Here is a 19,304-nt window from a genome sequence, read left to right on the forward strand (position 1 = left end):
ATGTCATTGGAGTCGTGGAAATATTTGGAATATGTGTGCGAATACAGTAATCCGTTTTCTGAGACTTTAACATGCTTTTTTTTTTTTCAATTTAAAGGATGGGGTTGTAGTTAATGAACTTGATTAACATAATGTCCGTTAAAAAAAAACCTGTATAATAAAATGCCGTATTTGATTCAGTTCTGCAAAAAAACATTAAATATAAAAATATTTAATAAATGTATAAAATATAAAAAATACAAAAAGTCGGACTTAATTAGTCACAATCCGCAGCTGTTTTCGAGATTGCGTCTTGCGCTGTCAATTGCTTGCTTCACACCAGTTCTTAATTAGGGCTGAGCAGGTAAGAACTTCGACGAACGTATGAAATGTTAAGAACTAGTTTGTTGTACCACATTTATTAATTTAATTACTTTGGGGGTTTCAAATAGGCAGTATTATTCCCCCACAGTGCGTTCAGACAAAGTTTGAAGAGATTTTAATGACTTTGGGGGGGGACAAATGCTACTATCGATTTATGCTACTATCGATTTCGCATGCTAATAATGCCTCGTCATTTCGGTCATCGAATATCTGTATTTCGAATAGAAACTTCAAACTTCCAGACAACCGCAACGAGGACCCCCACAGCGTCCGCTAACTACAAACATGTGGTAAGTGTAATAAAAAAAGAAAAAACAACACACAGTGTTCCAATTTAGTCGACATTTTGGTTGGGACGTATTAGAACGTTTGAACAAGTAAACAGAGTGAAAATATTGCGCCAATTAATTCACCAAGTTAACTGGGAAGGTTTTGTGCCACAAACCACAAGAAACATTTGTAGCATTTTTTTGTGCGAAACACCCAATTGCGCAAAAATACATTTGTCAGGTATTATTAAAATACTGGCCCAAGCCATTTTTTTGGGGGGGTGCTAAATCGTACCCTGATGGTGCTGGTCTTCATCTTCAACTGAACATATGGTGAAAATATACCCCTGAAATGAGATGTATAATAAAGTATTTTGTTAATTTATGCATGCCCCCCCTCCACACACACACACACACAAATATATTAGGAAAGTGATAATCTATTCTTAAATGCTTGGTAGATTTGACAGGTAGGTTAAGTTTTAATCATTTGAGTCAGACCGAAAAGAAGCCTGATGAATATTATTGAGTGTTTCTATCTCTATTTATCTTATCTATCTTATAATTTCAATGTCATAGTTTTGTCTCAGAATTTATTGGTCTCAATTTGACGATAATCTTACCAACATGTCATGTTAACATGAGAAACAACATGAGAAACATCTTATTACCTACAGAAGCATATAGTTCTCTCATGATGTCATGCATCTTTGGACACACCCAAGGCTGCCATGGAGGTTGACGCATTGTTTTATTCCTGAGGTGGTTATTGAGTGTTTGAATAGATTAATTTTATATCAGATGTCAAAAAATGAATACTGTAACAATACAGGTGGGAAAAACAAAGTCTAATTTCTCTATTTACTGGCAGGTGGGAGCATGAAAGTTTGATTTCTCAATTTACTGGTTCCAGTTGGGAATCAGGCTGACAACAGATCTGTCAAGCAACACATGAAGATTGCGCTAATCTTACTCTGGCCAGATACCCAGTGTCCACACATCACATGAGAAGTTTGAAGGTAAGCTTGAACACTGAGCAATGTGAGAAATTACTACAAAATACTCAATTATGGACAAAAATAATTATAATGCGCACACAAAATACTAATTTGCGGGGTTGATTACAAGCATCAAGAACTTTTGACATCCCAGTATAGCAAATAGTGCATCCCTGTCTGTTGACTTTAACCCAGTGCATCACAACACAGATTTTCTGACCCCACTTAAAAAAAACACATTAAGCTTGGTCTTAATATTTGTTTTTATTCTCACAATGATGAATGTCACCTTTTAGTATTAATGCATGTGCATAACCATTGACACATGGACATAACTTTGTAAAAAATAATTTAAAACAGAAAAAAGGTTCAGTGTTACAGTGTGATGATGGCATTATGCTTATAGTGTTATTTGATGAAACAAGTGTTATTTGATGAAACAGACTAGTTACTAGTCATTAGACTTAACAGACTAGAAATGGCTTGGTGTGCATTTAAGCTACTGGGCCTCCAACAAATATGAAACTATGGCCAGCGCCGCCGCCTCCACGGCAAACAGGTGCTGGTCATCCACATGCGGGCAGCTGATCCGCATGAATTCGGCCAGTCGCAGCAGGTACTCCAGGTTGTGGCCCGTGCGGCCCTCGCACACGGCGATGCGGGCCCCGATCTCCTCCGGCGCTGCAGGCCCCAGGTACAGGGGGTTGTCGGCGGTGGCAATGTACAGCAGCGCTGGCACCGACGGGCCGCCTTCCTCAGGGTGGAAGGCCACCATCTCGCTGTCGTAGCCACCGCGCACCGCCTCGCGCATGTTCAGGTACTCGAGGGCCTCCTCCACCTGGGCGCCGCTGACCTCGAAGGCCACGCCCCACGTGCTCGCCTGGAATGTGAAGACAATACGGTCAAAATACAGACACTACCTTATTTAAGTGCAAATTTTTCGGTTTAGATGCATAACAGGAGGGTTAAAATGAGTTGACGCTGCTGATTATAGTGTATGGGTATTTTGAGGCTTAAATTATAAACCATTTTTAGTTTCATAATTTTGATTTGTTTATGATTGCAAATTTGTGTTCAATTTCCTATAAAGCTTATGCTTGCAATTTTTGGGTGGGTCTTAATACATTTAATGTTTATTACATGGGAGTGGCTCAAACTGTTTTTTATAATATACAAGCTCTATCACAGGTGTTTCTGGAACAGCTCCCACAATTGCTGCATAATGTGGTATTGGTATACTAAATTATTTTTGTTAAGTCACGTATTGCAGACTAAAGCTAGCTAATGCGTCAGAATGTTCGTAACTGCAAGCCATCTATGGCTATGAAAGCGGAAGTGCAGCTACTTACGTCATCCTCTGGGATCAACGTCACCACTCTTCCGGGCTGTAGAGAAAAGCAGACTTGCGTAAGACAACACTCTTCGGGTGGGGGGGAAGACACCAAAAATAATAATAAAGATTAAGACTTACCAAGTCGTCATTACCGCGGTGGAAGTTGTCCCCGTGCCAGAAACGTCTCTTGTAGCCTCGAATGTAGCCCACTTTGCTCCGCTTGTACTTAAAGTCGGGCTTCCACACCAGAGAGCCGTAGCCGAAGATCCACAGGCTGCTGGAGCTCTTGGCGGGCAGGATGTCTTGAGGCTTCATGATGCTAGTTAAGCACGACGTTTACAAAGAAGACGATGAATGGATGGAATCGCTCGGGCCTCGCGCTAAACTAGCTGCCTACAAGCGTTAGCTTCCTCCGGTCCAGCAGCAGCGGTACCGGTTGGCTCGATGGTATACCGCGAGCGGTACTGGAGCCCAACTGCTTAGCAGTTGCGAGGACGCGGGTGCGCAGGGGGTTTTGCCGATGCATCGCCATTTGCAGTTACACTTGCCGCATAATGCCCTTTAAAATGCCATGGTGGCGGTAGCCCTCGGGGCTTAAAGACGCGTCGAGAAAGAAAGACAAGCGAGTTCGGCCAGCTGCTCAGCCGGCTTAAAAAAGATTAAAGTCACGCCCGATGATAAAATAATCGGAAGATGTGATGAGTAGTTTGTTTCAGATTCGTCTCAGCACTGCTCTCTTCCTCCGATCGCGTTATCTCCACGGAGTGCTAATATTTATACGCTTCAACAAGGGTAGGCGGAGTCAGGTTATCATACAAACCAATAGGAATAACTATGTTCATACCCGTGTTTTAAGTCTGCCAATCAGATTCTAGGGCACCGAAATAGGACGGTTCTTTGACCAAATTCGATATCATATTGGCTGAAATGATTCGTGAAAGGACGTCCTCTGCCTTAGCGTTATTGGTCAATGAGCTGTCACTTAACATAACTCGAAATGTGATTGACTCATTGCGCTGCCACTTAATGCATTACCGTACAGTGAGGCTGATGCAACATATTCTTAGCGTTTCAGGGCCTGGCTGCAAGCAACACACCCGAACGTTGCATCAGATTTGCAGATAAATACTGTGTGGGGCTGTGATTTTTTTTTAAAAAACATTATACTGCATAATATGTCGACCTCTTCATCAATTTTAACATATTTAAGGTTGAATTACTTTTGGCATCCAATATACAGTCACTTATGGCCTTTTATTGTACTTGTTTACTTGAACCAGAACCAAATGTTGGCAGCATTGAAAATATACGTTGACTCGACACTATGAGCCATCCAATTTATTATCGTCAAAACAAAAGCTGTCATTGACAACTTTGCACGTATAAAGGTGAGTGTTTTATATGGTTTGAATTAAACAGTACTGAAGGGATGATGCAATGAAATTCTACAACCACAATAATGAGCAAACTGTTAAATGGATTCCTCTCTGACAGTGCTACACAAAAGTGACCCTAGATAACTAATGTCAGGTCATGTGTAAAATCTTGTTTACCGTGTATACTGTATAGGCTACTGTCATTAAAAAAGAAAAATCAAGCACTTGGCTTAGCTATCAGCTAGTTGGGTTACAATGACTGGCTTAGAGGTGTCAGCAATCAAATATTTGTCTCCGAACTACATCTACATAAGTTGTCCCTCTTAAACACGTGCATTGTTTTTGCTACATTCCTCCCAACTATGGGCATCAAATGGTTAATCAGTTTACAAACACTAATGGGCTCAGCCTTTTTGGGTCCTTGAATTCTGCTGGGTCTTTGCGAAATAACCACCACAGCTTGGGCTGTCACTTAAGCCACTGCAATTGAAACATATTTAGACTGAATGTACTCCTGAGCTATGCGTTGAAAGCATTTAGCGTATAAAAAGTGTGATTAGCTTGTGCACGGGCTCATTACTGACACCTAGTGATAATTGATGAGTCCTCTGCTTCATGCACGCCAGCTTCCCCTGCTTTTAAAACATCATCATCACATCAGGAGTTGATTAGTCGGCCTGTTTGCACTGTCGCTTCCTGGGAAAAACGCGTGCGTGAGAAAATCACCCGGCCCTCGCCGACATGCGCTGCATATTTATTTTATTATTTTTTTGTTTTAATCAAATAGGAAACAGGAACTGATGTCAGCAAGTCACAAACAGGATGCTGTGATTATAACACAATGAAAATGCCTGGTGGTGTTGTGTGTGATGATGGCTGTGTGAAGGTGCGTGTGTAGATGTGTACTGCAGTGGAACCTCAAGATTTTTGTCAAAACCTGATGTTGAACCATTAGCATGCGAGACATCACCAAATCTCCTGAGATCTCAGAGTAATGGTCATCAAAGCATGTTTTGTGTTCTCTATACAAACCTTTTTTTTTTTCAAGCAAACCCCCCCCCCCCCCAACCTTCAGAAAACGCTGATAAACAATCTTCATATGTTCTCTCCGGAGAACGTGCGGAAAAGTGGAAACAACATCCCGGAATAATTGAAAAATACCCACAAGGCAATTATCTGGCCTGACACATGGGGGGTCCAAACATATTTCACGGGGCGCCAGTGCCCCCCGTGGCTCCCCTCTAGCACCGCCAGTGCTCAGCTTGCGAATGTCACATGACCAAATCCAGAAAACAGGTGAGCCATGTTACCTGTATGGATTTTCCTACTTAATTCATATTCCACATTTGCAATGTTAATCAGAATTAAGTCATTTCCCCATAAAGTGAAAGCTCAGATTTCACACCCTCACAAAATTCTGATGTCTGACTTGGGTTCTTGGATTCCTGGATTTGACATCTTATTGGCTGAAGTGGATGGTGAAATGTATGCCCTCGATTCTTATAAGAACACTCAATATGTCAGCGTACACAAAACAGAGATGTTTTTGTTATTTCCGAGGATTTACGGCACATGCACTGCCTCCCATCTGGTGTTAAGCCCGCCCCTTCATCCCTTCCGCTCTGATGAGGTGACATCCCCAGTACCAGGCCCCCTCCGCCCGGCTTTGTTTGCCCCCGAGTGGGTGGTACAGAAGCGGGTAGTAAAATATCACTCTTTGCCCCGGAGGGCGAGGCAGCCAGTGGGGTGTGCGCATTCATAAGTGTGTGTGTGTGTTATTTTATGGGTGCTTGAGAGCTGGCATATGCTGCTGTTTTTTTTCTTTTTTCTTTTTTAATACCCCCGCACACCTACCCCCCGTCCTCTTTGCAGCATCTGTTTTCGGGGTGACGCGTGCGTGAGAGCGTTACGGGAGGTGGGGTCGGGCTTTGTTTCACCGTTTGCAGCTCGAGGGGGCCCGGTCTCCATGGAAATGGATTTGAATTTCAAGCTAATTTGAGGGGTCCGCGGAGAGAACACAGGGTGGGACGAGAGCCAAAGGCGTTTCCAGGAATTACTCAAAGTAGTGATGCGGCAGGCAGTCAGGAAATGAGGAGGGATGGAGGGTGGAGGCCTTTGCTTCATGTCTCCCCTGCATGTCTCCCAAAAAATCCTAGTATGTGACACGCAGCTGGATTTCATATTCACAAGCCAGGTCACGTTTCTTCCGAATTCTGGTGCTCATCAAAATTGATCCTCCGTATAAAAGCAATAAAACAAAGCACATGTGAGCATTAAACACGTCAGAAATATCTTAAAACAATTTTTCCACAAAGTTTATTCCTCAGAAGTTTGGTCCTTATAAATATGCCTTATATACAAAATAATATTATAAAACATATAAAGAGCAATGCGTCATATTTAAATTAAACTCTGGAAATCACTTAAAAAAACAATTACATTAGTGGTTCTGTAGTTTTGAACTGTGTCATAGGCAGGCAGGCAGTGGTGATGTGAGAGTCTTTCTGTGTTTGTCTCGTTCAGGTTGCATAGAAACGCTTCTATGCGTACGTTTGACTGCTGCAAGTCTTTGCTGATTGAAAAGTACTTTCTTCATTTGTCATTTTTTTTGTAGTGCAAACAATCCAAGAGGAGACAAGGGCACAAATTTAGCATTTTCACCCCCAACCCACCCCACCCAAACACCCCTGTTTTTAAGGCTTCTAGTGAACTCGGGCTGCATGTAAATCTCCAAATCGAAGACGTTCAGACATTCATTACTCTGTGTTAGTGACGTTGGATTGTGGGTGTTGATCCTGAGTTTTTTTTTTTTTTTGCATAGAAGGCGAAGGTGGCAAGAGTGACCGGCAGGAGTAAGGGTTTTCTGCAGGGCGGGGCTAAAAAAAAAAAAAAATCTCAGGCAACTTTCACTGATTGGTTGGCTGTAAGTCATCGTCATTGTGGTGATTATCACACAAGGCGTGGCGATCCACCTTCGCCTCCTTTTCAACCGTCCGAGAGATAAGTTAAAATGTTCCTCCACCGTGTCCTCAAGTCTTCCAGAGAGCAGCGGTTGATACGTCGAAAAAAACCCAACAACCTCCAAGTCTCTTCTGGGCATTTGTAAACAATCCAGAATGTTCCAATTCTGCTTCGATTGTGTTTCTGTCTCTCTCCTACGTCACTCGTTTTTAAACCTGCAGTGGACAGAGGAGAAGACGTGGTTAGCAAAAGTTCAAACTTAGCCCTTCATATATTCAGTTGATTTGTAATAAACTTGAAGATGAAGTTCAGCTCCACTGTTGCATTGAAATGGGGTTCTGGCATAAAAAGAGAGAGAGCTTCTCCATTCAGCATGGCCAAGCTGCCGAACAGGACAGGATGAAAAAAATGAAAAGAAAAAGATGAATGTATCTTAATTTGTTCTGGAAATTAGTCCACAAACAAAATGCACTCCTGGGACCCAATTGGCCCAACCCTGTGTGGAATCTGAAAAAAATCAGTCCCCCAGTCTGAGCTGTGGCTTTGCTTTTTATTTGAAGTCTGTTTGAGTTAAGACCCAATGGAACACAATTAATTCGAAAGTCATGTTTTCTATAATGAAATATTAAGCGTCTAAGATCCTTAATCAAGTCATATGGCGGAATGCAGACCTCTGCCAGGAAAGAACGATCCTAATTCTGTTTAGTGCCTTTATAGAGACCCAACGCTTAAATTTGTCTGAGTTTTGCCATTAAGATTTATGTATTACTCTGAGAAATTCAGTAAAATCTCATACATTAAATATTTGGGAAATCAGTATTCTTTGGGCAGGCAACGGTTGGCCATGGTCAGACAAGCTCGGCAGAACTTGTTTGTTGCCATTTTTTTGCCCCAGTTATCCTTATAAGACGGATGAAATTTATAACCTAGTTTTATCAGAACATTGTCTTCTCGAAACTGTCAGGCTTTCTTGATTGATCTCGCGTTAATGGTTGTCCACTGAATAAGCAAAGATACACTGGCTTCTTTCTTTAATCAACTTGAAAACAACAATACCCTCAAAGGGATTAGCGTGGATGCTAGCTTGGATTTTTATTTTTATTTTTTATCGGAACAAGATGACAATCAGGAAAACAACATTGCAGGCTTTACTTGGAGTGAATATTGGCCATCTTCCAACCGACTTGCCACGCTATGCTGCCTTCCTTTTTGTCTTTTTTTACTGGTCCACTTGTAAACAACAACACCCTCAAAGGGTTTAATGCGGATGGTATAGTCGCATTTTTATCGGACCGGGACAACAAAATGACAGCCGGAAAAAAGAGTACTGCCAAGCTTTTCTTGATGAAACGTCTTCCAACTTCTTCTACAGGATTCACCACAGTCTTCCTTTATTTTACTACAGCAACACCCTTAATAGAATTAGCATGGATGCTAGCAAGGCACTCTCATCGCAATGAGACGACAAAATGTCTTCAGGAAAAGAACACTGCAGGCTTTTCTTGATGGAAAGGATGTTAAGTCTTCCAGCCGACTTCACCAATCTACAACGGCTTCTTGTCTTTATTTTACTGTGAACAATGACACCCTTCAAGGGTTCAGCGTGGATGCTCAAGTAGCAATTTCATCAGACTGACTGACCTGCCTATTTCCAAACAGTTTCTCACCTCTACCACCCAGTTGCGCCATGTCGCTATGACACAGTAGAATCAGAACTTGCTTGATTGTGGTTCAACTTACCTCGGTTGCTATGACGCACTCCCTCCTCGCGTCGGCTATGACGAATACCGACTGGTACATAGAGTCTCTGGATGAACATATTGTTGATATCCTACACTCTGGCTTTTCACTGTGGACACAAATCCAGCGCCTTTAACAAGAAACTCATGGAGATACTTGCACATTTCTGTGTTACTAGTAGAAATAGCACAAAAAAACCCTCACAATTCAATAGACTTACCTGCACACTCTACTCAAGGGTCTTTTGTCTTCTAAACATTTGTCGTAAATAAGACTTTTGTCTTCTTGCGACTTCTCGTCCTTAAATTCCTTTGTTTTCGAGCTGTAAGAGTCCAAGTGATAGTTTTTATGGATAAAGTTCGACTTTTCTGAGTCGCAGTCCACCTCCAGGCTGACTTTCTGGTTGGTGTTTTTCAGTTGCGACGCTGGTATGAGGTTATCCTGCTGAGCACTGGACACATTGTTCATAGTCTCGGTGTCCTCTCGCTGCCTTCGAGCCTGCCGGTGGATGTGTCTAAGGGCCAAGCCCACCATGCACAGAAGCACCAAAAGCGCCACTAGCCCCACGGCTAGAGAGACCGCTGCCCACTGGAAGCCATCTTGAATCTCCCCCACTTGTGAAGTCACGGCGGCGAAGAACTCGCAGCTGGGCCCGGTGAAGCCAGGTGGGCAGACACAAGTGGCCGGGGTCTTATTGGTGCAGACGCCGCCATTGAGGCAGGGATGGAGGGGACACTCATTGAGGACCCTGTCGCAGTTGCGCCCACTGTACCCCGGGGGACATGCACAGGTGTAGTCGTTGATCCGGTCAAGGCAGGTACCACCGTTGACGCATGGGTTCCCGGCACATTCGTTGATGTTGATTTCACAACGCTGGCCCGTAAATCCTGCGCGACAGCTGCACACCCGAGTTCCACCATGGATCAGGCACTGACCACCTACCGAAATCACAAAGAGGAAGTGTTACTCCTGAACTGTCAAAATAGGTGTCCAGTCCCTCAAGATAAAATCTACACAGCACTCCACAGTAACCAATGTTTTTTCCAAGACTGACCAGGGACTGGCTGGTTAGCAAGCTGTATTTTTAAGGCTACCACCATAATAGCCCTGAGGGTGCAATGATGTATTTTTCCATCCTTTTTTGGGCAACTCTATTATGGGAAGTCTTTTGGATGCAGACCCTCAAGGTAGACTCTACACACATAGCACTTTGCGGTAAATGGTACTATTTACAAGACCACCTAGTAGGTTACCAAGCTGTATCATTGTGGATACCAACGCACGACTCCTAAAGGTGCAAAGGTGTACTTTGCTACCATTTTCTGGGTCCCACTCTTATGGAAAAGCTTTGTTCTATGTTTCCGAGTCTACCTGGTTTACCATCTCTGTTCTAGTTCATCACAAAACTTTATGATGGGCAAGAGGTCAGGTTTTTCAAGTTCTTACACACTAGAATCAACAGAAAGGAAACCATTTGCCTAACTAGTTCAACGAAGTAGGAAGTGTAGAAGTTTCTAATCCAGGATGATATTTCATGGGGAACTAACAGGCCTTCCAAGTGCATTCGAATTGAGTTGTGAGCACTCAACAAGTGCCGATCCCCAGAAACGTTCCCACGAGGAGGCCACAGTTTGAACATCTGCGTCCAATCAGAAACACAACCACACAACTGTGATTGTTCTCCCCACAAAAAACAATTCCGCTTTTAGTAAAACAAGACATTTCCCCCCCCCCCCCCGCCTCCCCACTGTCCCCTTCAACAACGACCACCGCGGGCTGCGGTGACATTTACAAGCTGTAGCTCGGGGCTGTCGACTGTTTATAAGCAGGACAATAGACACCGACTTCCCAGCAATTCCTGTTGTTCCGCACGCTTCCAGTTGCAGGAATCAGTGGTGGGGAGGGGGGAGGAAGGCCGTACCATTAGCGCAGGGGAGCGATGTGCACTTGTCCACTCTCTTCTCGCAGTTTAGGCCGGTGTAGCTGCGGGGACACTCGCACATGTAGCTTCGCCCATTGTCCTTCTCCCAGCACTTGCCACCATGGAAGCAGGGGGAATCGACGCACGTCAGCAGGCTGTGCTCGCAGTGGGAGCCCTCGAAGCCCTCCAGACACGAGCAGATGTAGCCACTCTCCAGATTCTAGGGAAATAGGCACAGCATTAGCTTCAATGTACCGCAGACATCCTTATTCTAAACCACTTGTCCTCATTACGTTTGTGCACGTGCTGGAGCCTATCCCAGTCGACTCTGGGTGAGAGCCAGTGTACACCCTAGACTGGTCACCAATTGCAGAGCACATATTGAGTCTTTAGAGTTGCTTTCAACCTAGCATGCACATTTTTAGAATCTGGGAGGAATCCAGAGTAACACAGAGGAAAGCCCAAGCAATCACAGGGAGAACACGCCCACGCCACTGCCCAAGTTTTAACCTCTAACCTCAGAACTGTGAGGTGGAAGACATTTCTTGTTTAACTTGTCGTTCAACCAATGGACACATTTTTGTTCATGGTTTAGACCTCTGTTGCTGATGGAGTTTGGACTGGCCCTGGCGGAGAGACACATTTTTTGGGGGGGGGGAAATGGAAAAACCAGCATTTCCTTGGCTTAGTTGCTTTGATTGGCCACGATTATCCTATCCCACGTGAAGTAATTCTATTTTGTGTTAACTTTGTTTTGTTTGTATCAGTGTGAAATGTGTGAAAAGACATCCCTGTTTGATTTTCCATCGCGCCATTTCTGGAAAAGACTTTCTTCTGGTTTCTAATTGAATAAAAGAGTTTGTGTCCCTTCTTTTGGCATTGTGTCTTTTCGTGTGAGGATGTTTTAATATTTTCAAAGCCACCCTTGTATTTTGGATAATTGATTTTGACTCGCTTGTATAAATAAAAGTGTCTCTGCAGTGCCTGCCCTAACTAAGTCAGTGTGTTGCTAGCTTCTTTGGTCCCCAAATGTCGGTGAATGAGCTGTTTTGAATTTCGCTGGATTGTGACGTACTGCAAATGCACGTCCACTGCATGTGCCAGATATATGGATCGCAATTATAATCCACGACTGAAAATAAAATCAGATCTTTTACTATCTTTTTGCAGTCCTTTTTGATTTCTTGGCTCCTAGTACGAGCCGTGAGCAGTGGCTTATTTGTATGAGGGAGGACTGCTCGCATCAAAACCGGCTAATTTCAACAAGGGCTTGAAAATAACTGTGCTATAATTGTTAACCGTTAAAGTGTTATAACAAATACCAAATCACAAATATGTTTTTAAGACACATTGTGGGGGGTGAAAAAAAAAAAAAAAAAGCGAAATAAGACTTACGGTGCATATCCCTCCATTGCGGCAGGGGTTGCTGTCGCACTCCTGCATCTCCAGCTCGCAGTTGACGCCCGTGAAGCCCGGCATGCATGTGCACGTGTAGCTGCCCTGGCCCGTGTTCATGCAGGTGGCGCCATTCACGCAGGGATGGTGATGCGTGCAGAAGTTCAGATCTTAGCGGAGACGGAGGAAGACGAGGAGTGAGAGGTGAGTGTTTGTTTACGACTGGAAAGAAAGTTACCCCCTCCATCCCCGGTTGTGTATCATGAGCGAGGGGAAACCCAATTTAAGTAATGCGCTTCAGCTGATCCAAATGAAAAGCCGGCAACATGAGAGTGTCTTTGAAAGTGGACCAGTATGCGTGTGTGTGTGTCCTTACCTTGGTCACACAATAGGCCTCCCCAGCCCTCTTGACAGTTGCACTGCCACGGCAGCTGGCAGGTGCCATGCTTACATGCCGGGTACTTCTTGCACTCGTCGCAGAAGGTGCCCTGCCAGCCATCTCGACACCTGTAGCGGGGAGATAAAAGGATCAGTCTCATGGTTACAATAACAATTCTTTAAATTCTATCATTCTTGAATTTGTAGGCAAATTGGAACACATAATCTATCAATGACCGGCGCTAACAGTAGCAAGGTCATCATTATTATAAATACGTTTTTTTTTTTTTTTTCCATTTTACCCACAGTATGTTTTTCAGATAGTAATTTCCATCTAAATCTAAAAAAAAATCTTTGACCCCCTGTATTTATTTTTAGAATAACTTTTTTTTTTTTTTTTTAAACAATTATTTTCTTTCCATCATATATTTAATATTGAGCTATGATTTTCATGTTGTCCATCATACACAGAGGACCCCTCTGTATTTTTACCATATGACAGATGTCTGTCAGGTGATATTGATATGTGATAAAGTTGAGTTAACCACTGTCCAAAATATTACACACTTGCACAGTGCAATACTGTATGAGTCAACACAAGAGCTGTAGAAGTCATATCATATTAAAGGCGTTTCTGATATTTCGGTTATTTAGCTACATGAGATTTCATTTTCAATTTCAATTTCATTCCAGGACAAACAATCTTAAATCCATTAAGTGACTATAAAGATGTTCTGTTATGATTTGCTGCGCTGAGTGAGAGGGGATGTGGGAGCGGCTTAACGATGCTGTTCGGGCATCCCAAAGGGTTTTAACCTCATTCCTGGTCGGGGTAGTGATGGATTTGTGTCGCCAAAAAGAGGGCAAAATATGATGTGGGAGGAAAAGTGGACATGGGAAGGGGAGAATTGGGGAATTTGCTGTGGATCACTGAACTTAAGCCTGTTTTGAGTATGATAGGAGCACACAACTGACTATTTTAAAAGATGAGAAATCCCTTCATCATAAACATAATGAATGTGACACTGTGCCTGGTTTGTTTTGCATTTTTGGGCAACAAAATGCAACATCAAAACTCCCTGACTGTAACTTTGAGTCCAGTTGAATGAATGAAAAATGTGTAAATTATGCTCGTTTTTGATTGACGTAACCTAGCATGCAGCAAAATAAGACAATCACAAGCAATATCTTGAGACTTCACTTTTTGTATTGGATCTTGTAACTAATAATATGGTACTTTAGGTTCAATACTTACACACACTCGCCAGGTTTGGAGCAGTTGCCGTTCCTCTCGCTGCAGCCTTCCAGACAGATGGCTACAGAAAAAAATAGAACAAATACATCAATGTAATACTCCCGTTGTTGCATTTTGAAGTTCTCTATAAAATATGTAAAGTATTTATTTTTTTTTTCCATACACGGTATAACATTCTAGGTCACGCTTGACGTCTTTATAAATAACACAGCAGAAATGTCCATGTGTCTCGCTTTGCCACTCATTTGATCTCAACCCAGCTGCTGAGGGGTTTGTTTGCGCAGCGCGGGACTCGCGGGGCTCCGACATTATCGCGCGGCTGCCGACGGTAAGCAGCCAGTTTAGTGGGCAACAGATGCTCGCTCTCAATAGCAGACAGCTGTCACTATTGTTGTTGTGGCCGCCATATTTGCAGCTGCTGCTATCGAGCGCGCGCGTTACTCGGCGGCCCGGCGCGTGGCTGGATAATAGCAGCGTGATTAACCTCGGCGCGTGTAAGGCACGCGTGCGTGGCCTCCTAGCAATGCGCGCACCCCCGCCCCCTCCTTCTGCCGTCCCCTCCCCTCATGCGGATTGGGTTACCGGGCACGCGCAGGCCAGTATTGTGGTAAATAATACAGTAGTGTCAGGTAAAAGCACACCTGTCTATGCTAAATGGCCGACATTCAGAACCAGTCAGGCATGTTTGAACTTGTTGGGAGTGAAGCGTTACAAAAGTAATGCAATTTACAGTAATACAGTGCAGCGGTACCTTGACTCTTGAAAGCCCCAACTTGCACGTTTTTCAAGTTACGAGCCATCATGTGTTTTGTTTTTGTGTTGCGAGATAGAATTTGAGTTTTGAGCCAGTTTCAAGTGAAGTGAATTCCCAGCTGCACCACGAACAGTCTAAAGTTGTATTCTTATTTTACTCGTTACAATCTCAGTAGCAAGGCATTTTGAACTCTTTTCTGCAGACATTTCCACTTTATGAGACCTCTAAAGTGCTTCCTGCTGGGATTTCTAAATCACCAGTTAACTCAGTCTGCATGTATTACTCCTTTCACTGTGACTGGGTTTTCTGTTGGGAAACTGCATTGGACGAACGGAACGCCAATCATCATCATAGCAGTATCCCTGATTGGTACAAGATAGGCCGGGAATTCATGACTCGATTGTTGGTCATATTTCGGAATATCCTGATTTGATTATTTAGCTATATAGATTTCTGAATTTTTTTTTAAAGAGTCAGAATTTGATTAGCTATGGCACATGCTTTGCTGAAAGTTTGGAGAAACATGTTCACTGTGTGGGACTGTAAAACAGACTTCACTGAAGATTGCATAGTAATGTGTGTACAAAGTGCGCACAGTAAATGTGCATGTGTATCGCATATGTTCAATGAATTTATGCCTCTGTATGGTATTACATTCATGTTTTTATTGGGAGTTTGTGAAAGTAGCTAAAAAAAAGTAGTGCACAAAGTCGTGTAACGCATTACAATTCAGACATAACATAGTGTAACTACTTTGAACTCGCTGACCGGATGTACTAGGATACTGAAGTGTTATTGGACAAACTGCGCGTCAATCATCATAGCAGCCCCAACATTTTTTTTTTGCGGTTAAACATGTAAAACACTTGGCAAATGGCAACAAAACGCTCTTGTTTTAGTTATCCGGTCGTGCTTGAACATATAACCAGAGATGGGCATTTTACTGACGTTATTTTCAACTCTCCCAACACTGTAAGTAAAACACAGGCAATTTAAACGTGAGATAAGAAGTTACTATAGCGTTCCAAATCTATCTTTTTCTTATCCCCCTTATGTGTATTTCCTTTAGTCGGCCATGAAAGATGAGCCTCTAATTGCAACGCGTCAGCCCATATGGTTAGAATTTGGCGCGCGGCCGTCCGAATAGATCACACCAATTCCTCTTTGGCCACCAAATGGCACAGATGACAGATCCATTGTCGCGTATGCAGCACATGGTAACCATTACTCTTGTGCGCCACTCTTGATTCATTTGTTGTTTTGAAAAGGGGGGGCCTCAACCGGGTGAGGGTGGGGCGGGTCTGTAGGTCCGACGCCAATCTTTTTGATTGCAGAGCGAGTGTTTGGGTTCGTGTTTCAGGCAAGTAAAGTGGTGTTGAGCATCCTTGTTGCACCTTTGTAAATCAAGTGTTTGGGTATTGAATTTGGACAAGTAAAATGTTGCATTTGAGCACAAATGGCCTGACCTCAATTATAACCACCAGCAACTTACTCAGTCTAGTGTATAATCATAGCGCAATTCAGAGCTTTGCAAAGCAATTATTTGGGACCAGTCCGCACAATTAGCCTTAGAAATGCTAATCTTTCAATGTGACCACTTCAAAAAACACTTGCGACTCAAAACTGTTTAGTCTTTACAAACAAATAAGAAAAAGTTGGAGGTTGAAAAACGTTGCAAAATTAGTGTTTGGCTATTCAAATTGGACAAGTTAAAGCATGCAGCCATCTATCCCTTTTCTTCACCAATTCACTGAAACCTATCCCAGCAGACTTTGGGTGATAGGCAGACTACACCCGCCATTCACATTTCAGATCATCACTGAATTGGAATTGAACCCAAGCTGCCTGTACAGAAGTCAGTAAAGTGAACCACTACGCCATCAGTGACTGTCTTCATAGTAGTTCAAAACAATTCCACACTTCAAGATTTGTCCAAACAGTCACGATGACAAAGTTTGAATCCCTGCAGACAAACACTGAGGTGCGCGCCGGTCGACTGACTTACGTTCTTCGCAGTATTCCCCCTTCCAGCCGGCCAGGCAGGACAACTGCCCGTCCCTGGTGCAGGTGTAGTGTCCGAAGCGGTCGTCCCGGGGTGTGCATTTCTTGGAGCAGCTCTCGCCGTAGTAACTTTTGTTGCAGACGAAGCGGTAGGAATACTTCAGCTCCGTCTGCTCGCTGGTCTGCGTGTCCTGCGCCCAGTCGCTGCCCACACTTAGTTGTCTTTGGATGGCGAAGAAGCTTATCAGAAAGTCCGGGTTGTCTGTATCTGGAAGGAGTTGGATTGTCTTAAGGTTGTGTTTGTGAAATTGTTTACATATTTAGAACAGTGATTCAGGACCACGGTGAGAGATCATCAGGTGGAAAATTATGACAAATCTGGGTTCATATGTCGATGCCAGTGGCGTTTAGCGACAGTGGCAGAACAATTAAATGCTCTTCCACTACCACGTTACATCGTAACGATTTCAGTATGTCTCCTTTTTGTGATATTTTTGTTTGCTGGTATGTCATGGCAGTTTTCAAATGCAAAATGCGAGCCGTGGCTCAATAAAGTTTAAGAAAAAATTAAGTTGGGGTTTGTAGCATTTCCTGGTACAGCTGCAAAAAGGGTCAAAAAGCTATTGTACCCTTAAAAGGTAGAACGATTTCCTTTCTCCCCCACACCCGAGCGCGTATCATAAATTATTGTGCTTTCTAACGTCGCCTCGTTCCACTCCACTAATCTGCCCAGTAGCAAGCTGCATCCCTTATCACATCCTATACAGCCCAGATGAAAGATAAACTCAGGTTTTGAAATTTCCTCTTTCTCTTCCGTCGGCAAAAACATTCCCAGGGCCCCCCCACGCCCCCCATCCCGGTCCCGTCTTCCAGTGGGGCGGAACAGAAGTAAGGTGTAAAATACAGGAAGACGCAGTCAGGGCTTCTTGGCAGTCTCCGCATATTCTCACCGAAAGCCCCGCGGCTCGTTCCCACGCCAAAAATAAACCGCAGGAAGTTCAATTGTGTTGAGCACAAGAATGAAGAAGGTGTCCACAAGTTCATAACAAAGAGGTGGAGAAGGTGTGAAAAATATATGAAAGCAACCAACAAGGTGACTAAATGAAGACTAATTAATGACTTCATCTTTTGCTTAATAATTGTTGTGAAATATAAAACTTCACATCCCTTTCTGTTAGGTGGTTGGGGGGCTATTAAGTGTGCACCTCGAGCGCCCTCCTGTGGTGAAGCTTGGACATGCGCCACTTACCTACAGGTAGATTTCCATGAGGAGAGTGCCAGGCTTCAATTATTAATGAAAAGGATCCCTATACGGAGAAACAGACAGATTGTTACCAGTCTTGAATTGACAATTAAAAAACATATTTTATGTAGATTTTGTTTCAAGCTGGGACACTTGGTAGCTTTTGGAATCAGTGATGATGTTACTGAAATATTTGGAGGAGCAGGTGAGCCCCTCAAAGGGACCAAAACAAAGGACAAACAAACTCCTAAAAGTTCACATAAAAGTGAAAGTATGCTCTAAATGGGTTCTTACCGGCCACCCGAAGTTGAAGGGGATCTGAATGGGACCAGGTGGCACACCGCCGAACGAGTTGGAGGAGCCCAGCACTGGCGTCCGGGTGCTGCCGAAGATGCAGTCCCCCGGCGAGACCACGGCCTGGTAGTTCTTCAGGCACACACTGAAGTAAGTCCTGCAGCTGGGCTTGCACGGGAGCCCGTTGGCCAGCAGACCCCTGTGGTTCTTAAAGTCGTGGAGGTGCAGCTCAAAAACACCTGAGGCAAACACCTACAAGACACAAAAATATATATTTTATGATAATTGCTCAAAAAATAAACAGTGGCTCCTGTTGCTTTTTTGGGGGTGCGGGGGGGTCCTCCTTCATACCTGTGTCATGGTGCTGAAGGCAAGGGTGAAGGTGAACCAAGCTGCCATCCTTCTGCAGCCAAAGTAACACCCACAATACAATCCCAATTCCAAAGAAGCAATTCAAGAAAAGTAGAAGAAAATGGGGGTGTTATAATCCTTCCAAATGCCCACTCTTAGCTCCTCTCCTCCAGAAAACGTTATCCAAATGTGACGGGACCAATATCCAAGAAGCGCGGCGGCGACCCCCCTCCTCCTCCTCTTGTCGCCCCTCCTCACATGGCACCGTACTCCACAAACGTGCACGTCAGCGGCGTGCGCGCGGCCCCTCGTACGTGCGTGCGTGTTTCGGTGGGGTGCAAAAAAGTTGTGCGTCCAAGGAGCGTCCACACAGCCCGCCGCGCGTCACTCTCGTCCGCCTTCAATGGGAGCGCACGGCGCGCGCCCTCCCTCATTTATAGACTTGAGCGCCGCGACTCATTACATAAACTGCCAATCGCGGACGCCGCGCTCCACGCCCACTCGCCCACCACACTCCTCCTCCGCCTCCTCGCCGTCGTCGTCCTCCTCCTCCTTACCCTCGCATCCCGACAACAAAATATCCAGATTTAATACGCGCGCGCGCACTCGCACACGCAGCGCCATTATGAGCAAGCATGCAGCAACATCTGTTAACTTATTTTTGGCGCACAC

General features: G+C 44.0%; 3 protein-coding genes across 3 annotated transcripts in view; 1 reads left to right on the forward strand and 2 right to left on the reverse strand.

The window, feature by feature from the left end:
- Window positions 1-448: 448 nt before the first annotated feature.
- LOC147128181 (uncharacterized) overlaps window positions 449-19,304 on the forward strand; it is a 192,689-nt gene continuing 173,833 nt past the window's right edge. Inside the window, exons 1-3 of the mRNA XM_086019310.1 lie at window positions 449-653; window positions 1,504-1,651; window positions 12,382-12,560. The gene's annotated coding sequence lies outside the window, so the exon portion shown is untranslated. The remainder of the gene's footprint in view (window positions 654-1,503; window positions 1,652-12,381; window positions 12,561-19,304) is intronic.
- chac1 (ChaC, cation transport regulator homolog 1 (E. coli)) lies at window positions 1,876-3,724 on the reverse strand. The gene is made up of 3 exons (XM_086019309.1): window positions 3,102-3,724; window positions 2,980-3,015; window positions 1,876-2,510 (listed from the first exon to the last, which is right to left on the reverse strand). Exons 1-3 carry the CDS (start codon window positions 3,276-3,278, stop codon window positions 2,130-2,132), a joined length of 594 nt encoding a protein of 197 aa, XP_085875435.1. The 5' UTR covers window positions 3,279-3,724; the 3' UTR covers window positions 1,876-2,129.
- dll4 (delta-like 4 (Drosophila)) lies at window positions 6,629-19,019 on the reverse strand. The gene is made up of 11 exons (XM_086019305.1): window positions 18,633-19,019; window positions 18,282-18,533; window positions 17,994-18,051; window positions 16,749-17,012; window positions 13,990-14,050; window positions 12,733-12,863; window positions 12,357-12,526; window positions 10,962-11,181; window positions 9,261-9,978; window positions 9,041-9,149; window positions 6,629-7,515 (listed from the first exon to the last, which is right to left on the reverse strand). Exons 1-11 carry the CDS (start codon window positions 18,678-18,680, stop codon window positions 7,510-7,512), a joined length of 2,037 nt encoding a protein of 678 aa, XP_085875431.1. The 5' UTR covers window positions 18,681-19,019; the 3' UTR covers window positions 6,629-7,509.

Source organism: Filicampus tigris, chromosome 20 (genome assembly GCF_054856515.1).
Source record: "Filicampus tigris isolate MCC_2025a chromosome 20, RoL_Ftig_1.0, whole genome shotgun sequence".
Classification (NCBI taxonomy): Eukaryota; Metazoa; Chordata; class Actinopteri; order Syngnathiformes; family Syngnathidae; genus Filicampus; species Filicampus tigris.

Excerpts from the sequence above, each read along its gene's own strand:
- chac1 (XM_086019309.1), bottom strand. The coding sequence starts at position 3,278 with ATGAAGCCTCAAGACATCCTGCCCGCCAAGAGCTCCAGCAGCCTGTGG. Across the intron at positions 3,016-3,101 it reads ACCGCGGTAATGACGACTTG|CCCGGAAGAGTGGTGACGTT; the intron begins GTAAGTCTTAAT and ends TTTTCTCTACAG. Across the intron at positions 2,511-2,979 it reads CGTTGATCCCAGAGGATGAC|GCGAGCACGTGGGGCGTGGC; the intron begins GTAAGTAGCTGC and ends TTCACATTCCAG.
- dll4 (XM_086019305.1), bottom strand. The coding sequence starts at position 18,680 with ATGGCAGCTTGGTTCACCTTCACCCTTGCCTTCAGCACCATGACACAG. Across the intron at positions 11,182-12,356 it reads GCAATGGAGGGATATGCACC|AATCTGGAGAGTGGCTACAT; the intron begins GTAAGTCTTATT and ends CTATTTCCCTAG. Across the intron at positions 9,150-9,260 it reads CCCTTGAGTAGAGTGTGCAG|TGAAAAGCCAGAGTGTAGGA; the intron begins GTAAGTCTATTG and ends TTGTGTCCACAG.